Below are 9,427 nucleotides of genomic sequence, written 5' to 3'. Positions count from 1 at the left end.
ATATAACGATTATTAATTATTAATAATAATCAACGAAATTTATATTTATGTTTAGTTCTTCGTAGTAAAAGCTAGATGTGTAGCATTTATTTAATCTAAAACATGTGTTTGATCTTAAGTCGGGTAGCATGGTCTATATCGAAAACAATGAAATAGGAGTACAATTAAAAAGTTAAAAAATATATATAATCATTTCAATGACATAGCAATGTTAAAAGAAAAGCTAAAATGGGTATGCACATGAGGAAAAATTCAAATTCAAGAAAACATATAGAGCTCGTTTGGATTGGCTTATAAGTTGCTTATAAGCTGTTTTTAGCTTTTTTGAGTGTTTGACTAGCAAGCTTAAAGTCATTTTGTGCTTAAAATAAGCTCAAAAAAATAATTGGATTCATTTGACTTAGCTTATCTAAAGCAGCTTATAAGCTGAAAACAGCTTATAAGCCCAAAAAAATAAGTTAGACTACCCCCACTTATTTTTTTTAGCTTATAAGCTATAAAAACAGCTTATAGGCATAAGCCCATCCAAACAGGCTCATAGCAACTCCCACTCTTTCAATAGCAAATGCACTGATGACTGATGAGTAATTGAAAAAGTAAAAATATACCCCTTGCATAATTTGAAACATACTCCTGAGCAATTGAAAATGTACATATACCCTAAACAACTAAAAAGATTAGTATGTACCTCACCATGGTTCCACCGATGGTGCGATGACATATTTGGACCTTTTTCTTGTCCAAATATATATTTGAAACTGAAAATAGCGTTGGGAGCTTCTATAAACTGATAGGTTACACAAATAAACAAATCAAACGTTAGGGGTATTTTTGGCCCTTTTCCGAATCTTCAATTGTCATGATAAATAGCAAAGCATAATAGCTCAATGGATGGCACATTATAACTGCATATCACTTAGATTATGTCCAATGGTACAGGTTCTTGAAAAAGGGAATCTGGAGATTTAGTCAGCTGACCAAAGACATACACAGATATATTAAACAGACAAAAATGCATTTGTGTATCTGGCAATCCTACAAAGTGTACCCAACGCAATAATTTCCAACAACATCATAGTACATCGATCTCCAGTCTCGAGATAACTCGTGTGCTAACCACATTTTTCTGACATCGAGGGCAACCGTTAGTCATCACCCAATGCATAGGTCTCAGAGACACCTACATCATTACAGTAGAATGCTGAATTAACGGGCTCTTGTTTTGATGAATTTGGTTCTTGAAGCTTTCTTCTCCAGTTTTTCTCTCTTCTTTCTGGTCTTCTCGTCCTCTTCAGCATCCTGGATAATCATGAAAAACATTAGGGTATTCACTTAAGACATTGTTTGATCTATGAAGATTTGATTCACCATTATTAACACGAACCTCTGAACCTTGAGGTAAAAATCCTTTGATAAATCCCGAGAGCTTGTACGCTGCAAATGCAGGTATCTGAAAAGGGAAACAATAATTTTAGTATAGGTCAATCAAATAACCTAAACGTTTCATTAGTTATTTAACTAACACAAGTGTAAGAGCTACTCAATACTCGGCTGTGTGCACACAGAAAGAGACTTTGCAGAAAGGAGCTCTTCACAATTGCTGTTTCCGGAAAACACAAACTTTTTTTTTTCATGAAGAGAAAGAAAAACACAACATGAACTCGCTTTCCTTGCAGCACATTCTTTTGTTTGCTTGCTCTCTTCATGACTGCACTTTCCTTATTTACAAGTCTTCAGACTTTTTTACCGTCAAACTCAATTATGCATGGATATTAGACATATTACTAAACCAGCACATCCGGGTACTGAAAGAAGAACTTTGCTATTTTTCTATGCTACTAATTCAGAATCATAGCAGGAAAGAGCTTTGTATTAATTTATTTACTTATTTTTATGTTAAAGAAAATCTTTCTTCATTTCCCGAACTAAACTAAAAAATTCTCCCTTGTATTCTATATTTCTAGGGGTGGCAAATTAGCCCGTGAAAATATAACTCGCCCAACCCGCTCAAGTTTAACCCGCCCGTTTCTTAGCTCAGCCCATTTTAGTCCAACCCATTTCAGCCCAATCTAAAAATTGAGCTGATATTAGCCCAAATTGATCAATAGAAACCTTGTCAAAACATTTTCGAAAAGACTTTTTTATTTGATATGTTATATACAACCATAATAAAGAAGAAAAAAATTTATTAGGTACTTCAATTATAAAAAAAAAAAAAAAAAAAAAACAAAGAAATTAAAATATAGTAAGAATTGGTCGGGTTGGGTTATGACCCACCTGTTAGCTTATTTAAGCCCAACCTTTTCAGCCCAAGTAACTTTTGGGCGGGTCAATGAGCGTTGACCCGCATATTTATTAACTCAGCCCATTCTAACCCGCCCAAATCCAACCCAACCGGCCCATTTGACACCCCATGTATTTCCTATCAATCATGCTTATCAACTACTACTGCTGATGCGATCACAAGGTATCTGCGCCTATCACCATTCCCAGACATGAGTCAAGCATTACAGAAATGAGAGGTTCCAGTGTCGACCCCTCAAAAAAAGACAATAAGGAGAAAAATGATCGTTAAAAAGGTTGACAAAAGGAGTGGTGCAATTTCGCTAGACCACTTCCATAAAGCTAGATTCTGAGGAACTCCTTAACTTTTTCCCTTTTGGATGACACACTAGCATTCAGGCCAGCTCCCCTGCACCTTGACTAATCCAAACATCTATTGGGAGCCTGCTGTAGCCCACAAGCAGCTGGTGAGATCGGGGCGGCTAGACTTAAATGAAAAATGTGCACCTTCTAAGATCTCCAAAAGTACGATTAAAGCAAGTTAAAAACATTTCCTTCTCTAATATAAGAACGGAATTGATAAATTATCTCGACTAGTGCCCTTCATTCCTGAGAATTTGCCAAATTGAGTTACTAATTTCCTTGAAACAAAAACACCCTAAAAGACAATTGTCTTGGTTTCGCCTTAAAGGGAAATCTTTTGCAAAATAATCAGAAGATTTTTTTTTTGGGGGGGGGGATAAGTAATCAAAGATTTTATAAATGCTTGCGCTAAGACAGTGCGATAAAACATAACTACAGATCGTGCAGATCCCGAATTGTATCTAAAATTACATTAACATCCTGTACAATAACCAGGTTGCACCAAAAAGCTAGCAAAATAAGACATCTTTGTTTAAGACTATGTAAATTTCTCCTACGGCCATAAAAAATTCTGTCATTTCTTTCAAGCCAAACAGTCCACCAAATGGCTTGAGGGATGGTATTCCAAGTCTTTTGCGATTTCTTGCACATCCCTTCTTTGTTCCAACATTGCAGTAGCTCCCTAGTAGATTTTGGCATGGACCAGGACATGAGTAACAATCCCTTCACTCTACTCTAGCAAAAGCGCCCGTTTTAATAATGCAATGAAGCCATCTACTTTACCAAATTGTGAAGGAAACAAATCCCTTTGGACGTCAAGAGGTTTTCATTTTGGAAAACTTGGTATCTCATTTCTCCTTCTGCTTTCCATCTCTCCTCAAGCAAACAACTATCTATAGATATATGTGTGTGTGTGTGTGTGCGTGGGGGGGGGGGGGGGGGGGGGGGTGTGTATCTGGTTGATAAATAAGGCTCTAATTGATATTATGACAGGCATTGCTTTGTCAAGCACCTTCACAAGACATAGAATTGGGAGGAGGGCTCAACTGTAGAAAATAATTCCTCAAATAACGTTTCAACCTCATGCAAAGCTCCTCGTGTCGGGAACAAAACAAAAATTACTCTTAAAGTATCTGAAATCTATACTACTCCCAACCAGATACATGGAAGAATGATGGGGAAGTCAACTTATTTTCTTCTTTCTTAAGGTGCACCTTTTCACTCAGAAATCAACCAAAGTTGTCCAAAAATCATTGCATGTTGATGAAAGATCAAAAAGGACTGTTTCTCCAACGTCATCAATAAGACATTGTGGTGATGGCTAGACAAATTATAGATCATACCAAGAAGAGAGACAACAGAAATACCACATTGCCAATGCTTTATGTTTATAAAATTTTGGCTGCAGTAAATATGGATATTTCCTACTAATTATATGCTCTGATCCATTCTCAAAAAGCAAAACGATGACTATGAAATGTAAGTAAAGCATCGATAGAGGTAGAAGAATAAACTTACCACTAGATATGTGTACCAGAACTTGTCGGAGATGATAGAAGCCAATTGCACGAAACATGTAATGTAGATTATATCATGTAAATATCTGCAAGCAAGATTCATAGCAAGGTAGGATTATATTTCCAAACAAAATGGAGCAGGAGATTATGAAGTTACCACAAAGCTAGTACTTTTGGTAGGAACACAAGATCAATAAGACTGAGCATATTCACACGCAAAATTACAGCTTGAAGTCAAGTTCAAATTTTAGAATTCAACAAGCAGTCTCCCTATATACACATTAAAAAGCGACCATTGCATACTAGTAGTTGGCATTTACTTATCCCCCAATCTTCCCCTCCCCCACAAACCCAAAGAATATAATTAATATATAGAACTTTTTATACAAGGAAATTGATATGTAGTGGGCCTCGGTGTAGAAAAAGAAACACTTAGTAGTTTGACATGCCTCCTTTAGCAGAGCTAATACATCAGCCAGCACCCGTCCTAAATCTTACCCAACCAATGCAAATCACATACTTGTTAGTCAGAGAGAAGGCATGAAATCAAATGAGATGCTTTTCCCTCGCTCATTTTGAAACAAAGAGGACAAATGATACTTGTCAGAGCAAAGACATTTCATTTTTAAAATTGGACAAACGCCTTCGCCTCTTATTTTCCCAATGTGATAACAAGATGCCTTCACCTTCGCGTTTTATTTTCCAAATGGCCACCCACAACGCTGGATAATAAGACAAGACAGGAAAGAAAATGCAATTATGATAGCTTTTCTTCCTGATGAATAAACCTCTAAATATCATCCATCTAAGGAGTCCAAATGTTCAACTCCATCACTAGTTGAACCACAACTTCAACACACAAATGGATAACAACAGATGATTACCCAAAATAAGGGGAAAAGCTTAAAGATAGGACAGCATTTCAACATAACTACGAGTAATATATTTCTAGCATAGTCAAGTAGCAGGTACCCCGAGGAATTAGTCAAAGGTGAGTGCAAGTTAGCCCGGACACAATGGTTACCAAAAAAAAACAGAACACTCTTCATTCATCTACTCATCATTTATGTTTGTCTTTCCATTTCATCATCGGTTCAAATATGGGTGATATGGGGGAGATCCTTCCAAGTACACTCAAAACCTACTACAAATTGAATGCACCTGCACCCAAGGGTGTGACCTAGTTGTAAATAAAGTGGGGTGAGAACCGCAAGGTTTCAGGTTCGAATCCCGAGGAGGCAAAAAACACTAGGTGATTTCTTCCTATCTGTCCAAGCCTTGTTGGACAGAGTTACCAAATATCTGTGTTGGTGGGAGGCAATAGTTACCCCGTGAAATTAGTCAAGATGCCTGCAAGCTGACCTGGACACCACAGTTATCAAAATAAAAAAATTGCATGCACCCACTTTAACCAACTAAAAATTGATCATACCCAAGTCAGTACTCATCTCATACCTGGTCCATGTAACATAATCCACATGTTCTACAAAAACCCAGGCCAGTAATATATCAAACAAAAGCCAAAACAGCTCAAAAAATATATAATTCAGAACACAAAATAAAAACTGACGAAAATGAATTGGAAGTGAAACTACACATACCCACAAATACCACCAGTACTCATATCAAATCCACCATCAAACATCTCCCCATCATTGCCATAACTTGGCTTTGCCATTGAATCTAATTGTTTGTACGGTAAAGCATAAGCCAAAGAAGTCAACAATAATCCTACGATATGCTTCCATGTGAAACTTGAATAGAAAATCCCAGCTCTCACCAGTAAATAAATTACCTATACACACAACAACAAACAAAAAAAAATGAATATGAAGTAAGAATATTTTTTCATAAACTCAATAATTTTTTGAATGTTGACTACAATTCTCGAAACCAGAAAATAGCTAGTAGCTTCCCTATTAATAATACTACGAAACCTAGTTTGACTAGAAACTGAAAAACGTATTCTTATATACTCCCTCTATTCACTTGTCACGTTTCGTTTCTCGAGAGCCAAACTACATGGATTGCAACTTATACTCCCTCCGTTCCAATTTAAGTTTCTTACTTTCCTTTTTGGTCAGTCCCAAAAACAATGCCTCTTTCTATATTTAGTAAGTTGACAATTCAAACATCCTACATGGCAATTTAGGACCACAAAATTCAAAAGTCTCTTTTTATTCCTTAAATTTCGTGTCTAATCAAACTAAGAAACTTAATTTGGGACAGATTCGAACATCTAAATTTTAATTATAAGATTTTGAATTAATCTAGTTCAATTTAGCTTCGAAGATTAGTCAAATTGAGTCTCGCGAACCGAAACGTAACAAGTAAAAGTCAACGGAATTGAATAAATATAAAATGCTAAATCCTAAACAAATTTATTTTACTATAAGCAAATAAAATTGAAAAACATATTCCTATATAATTCTGACTATAAATTCTATTTAGACATGAATTAAACAAATATCAAATACTAAATCCTAAATAAATTTGTTTTCCTACAACTTCGAATTATTCTTCAACAGAATCAACAAATAAAATTAATAATTAAAAAAAAATCATTTAAAAAATTAATTTTAATTGGAGAAATTTACATTGCAGGCAATGATGACGTGGAATAGTTTCTTCATATGACGAATGTTTTCTTCTTTACGCTTTTTTGCTCCTTGATTTGCCATTTCTGATTTCTCTTAAAACGGTGTCGTATTATGATCTAAATGAGTGAAATTAAAACCCTAATTTTGAAAGATTGAATTTTATGAAATTTGGGAATTAAGAGATGATGAAGAAGAAGAAGGAAGAAAGGTGACGTGGTTTTAATTTTTAATTAAGGACTGTTTGGATGATGAATTTAAGCCCAGTTCATAGAGCCCAAGCCCAAACAAGTCCTAATTGGAGGTCCACTATAATGTCCACAATTTTTTTTGGGGATTTTCTATTTTTGGGACAATTTTTAGTAAAACACTGACTTTTTTTTTTATTATTGATTCAATACAATAGCGCAATCCCCTACCGAGACAAACTCTGAACAGAGATGATCGTTCTTTTATTCTCTTGCAATTTATGGAGATTGCGGTCTAAAAATTTCTTTTGAGTAAATTGATAATTTTATGAGAAAATGTTAGACCATTGTCAAAAAAATTATAAGTTATTGGACACATTAAGCGACAATTTTTTTTTTTATTATAATATAAAACAAATATGTGCTCCTTCCCTATTCTCTAATGAGTTCATCGCGTAAAGGGGAGCTATAGTTTAATAATATGGCACGAGAGATCACTTCACACCTCAGAGAGCTAGCTTGCACCTCTAGCCTATCGAAGTTTTGCTCAAAAACCTTGTCTGAAAACTTATACAGAGAAAAAATTCTTGCTGCGCAACAGTTCTTCCATACAGATAAAATAAGTTACACAATTTAAACTTTATACAAGTGTCCAACAAGTTCGGATGCAGCCAGTTGAGTTTTCCAATGAAAATGGTTGCTCTGATTTCTCGGTCTATTATTATATACCTCACATTTATGGTATTTACATTCAATAACAAAAATCAGGTGGAATATAACATCTAGATAAAAATACTCCTACCTAAAACACAGAGCAACTCCAGCACCGTATGCTGGAGTTTGAAAATTTGACAAATAATTTTGTGCTTGAGTTGCAAAAGTTTCTAGAGTTGAAACTCTAGAAAGGATTCATGTAGCTCAAACTTTACAGATTTTTCATAGAGTTTGAAATAAATAGTGGTGAAGTTTTAAGATGTATACCATGAGTGAATTATTAATAAAATATACAATTTTAAGATAAATTTCTTGAATGAAATATATACTGGAAACAATATGAGAAGAATTATTCCACTCATGCATCTCTTTTCAATTGAAAAAAAATTGGACAGGTTGAAACTCTTGAAATGTCCTAGACTTTGTTAATGAATGTGGTCGAACGTGGGGCATACACTAAGTTTTGTAAATTTTTAGTAAATCAAATTGGAAAGGAAAAATGACACCACACATATATTATTTAAAATTAAGTACGTAACTTTTATGACAACATATAAATTTTTAATCTTTTGGTACACTGAGAAGTGAGAATGATGAATTAGATCCTTGATTAGAAAAGGAATATACACACTGACAGAAAACAAATCAAACAAGCATAGTGCTTTTTGATAATTGCATTTTCAAGAATAACAACAATGTAGATAGAAAAAGATACTAGATACATTGAATAATTCATGTCTATACAAAGTACAATTTGAAATTTTGTTCTTTGATATTTATTTACACTATATAGAAGAGCCGGTTGGGCTCCCCTTTCGTAGTCCGTTTGTGGGCCCAACCGGACTCATATATATTAAATAAATGATGGGCCCATATATTATTTATTATTAAAAAAAAATACAACTCATATTAAAAAAAAAATTGTGGCCATATATATTAAACAATAACTCATATTAAAAAAAAATTGTGGACCCCATATCAAACACCAACCAGTAATAAAAAAAAAAAAAAAAAAAAGTAGAACCCACCACATTCAAACTCATGGGGAAAAAAAAGTGGACCTCATATTAACAAAATCAAACAATATTAAAAAAAAAGTGAATCCCATATTAAAAAAACAAACAATGTTAAAAAAAAAAAGTGCTTAGAAAAATAAACAATTAAATCAATAATCAATAACTCATATTAAAAAAAAAATTATGGGCCGCATATTAAACACCAACCATTAAGGAGAACCCACCACATTCAAACTCATGAGGGAAAAAAAAGTGGATCTCATATTAACAAAATCAAGCAATATTAAAAAAAAAAAGTGAATTCCATATTAAAAAAACAAACAATGTTAAAAAAAAGTGCTTAGAAAATCAAACAATTAAATCAATAATGATGAATTTATTGCCATATGCGTATCAACGTATTAGCGCGAGTAAATGAAATTATTGTACAACAACATACAAAAAAAAAACTCATATTAAAAAAAAAAAAAGTAGAACCCGGCACATGCAAACTCATGGGAAAAAAAGTAGAACCCACCACATTCAAACTCATGGGGGTAAACAAAGTGGATCCCACATTAACAAAATCAAGCAATATTAAAAAAAAAGTGAATTCCATATTAAAAAAACAAATAATGTTAAAAAAAAAGTGCTTAGAAAATCAAAAAATTAAATCCATAATGATGGATTCATTACCACATGCGTATCAACCCATTAGAGGGAGCAAATGAAATTATTGTACAACAACATACTTAAAATATAAAAGTGCT

General features: G+C 33.8%; 1 protein-coding gene across 1 annotated transcript; it reads right to left on the bottom strand.

Annotated features, from left to right (window-relative positions):
• Positions 1-892: 892 nt before the first annotated feature.
• LOC132602895 (uncharacterized) lies at positions 893-6,986 on the bottom strand. Its single transcript, XM_060315697.1, has 5 exons — positions 6,761-6,986; positions 5,765-5,958; positions 4,165-4,249; positions 1,385-1,450; positions 893-1,299 (listed from the first exon to the last, which is right to left on the bottom strand). Exons 1-5 carry the CDS (start codon positions 6,842-6,844, stop codon positions 1,207-1,209), a joined length of 522 nt encoding a protein of 173 aa, XP_060171680.1. The 5' UTR covers positions 6,845-6,986; the 3' UTR covers positions 893-1,206.
• Positions 6,987-9,427: the final 2,441 nt, after the last annotated feature.

This window comes from Lycium barbarum, chromosome 7 (assembly GCF_019175385.1).
Source record: "Lycium barbarum isolate Lr01 chromosome 7, ASM1917538v2, whole genome shotgun sequence".
Taxonomy (NCBI): Eukaryota; Viridiplantae; Streptophyta; class Magnoliopsida; order Solanales; family Solanaceae; genus Lycium; species Lycium barbarum.
This window is presented reverse-complemented; position numbering and strand designations above follow the sequence as displayed.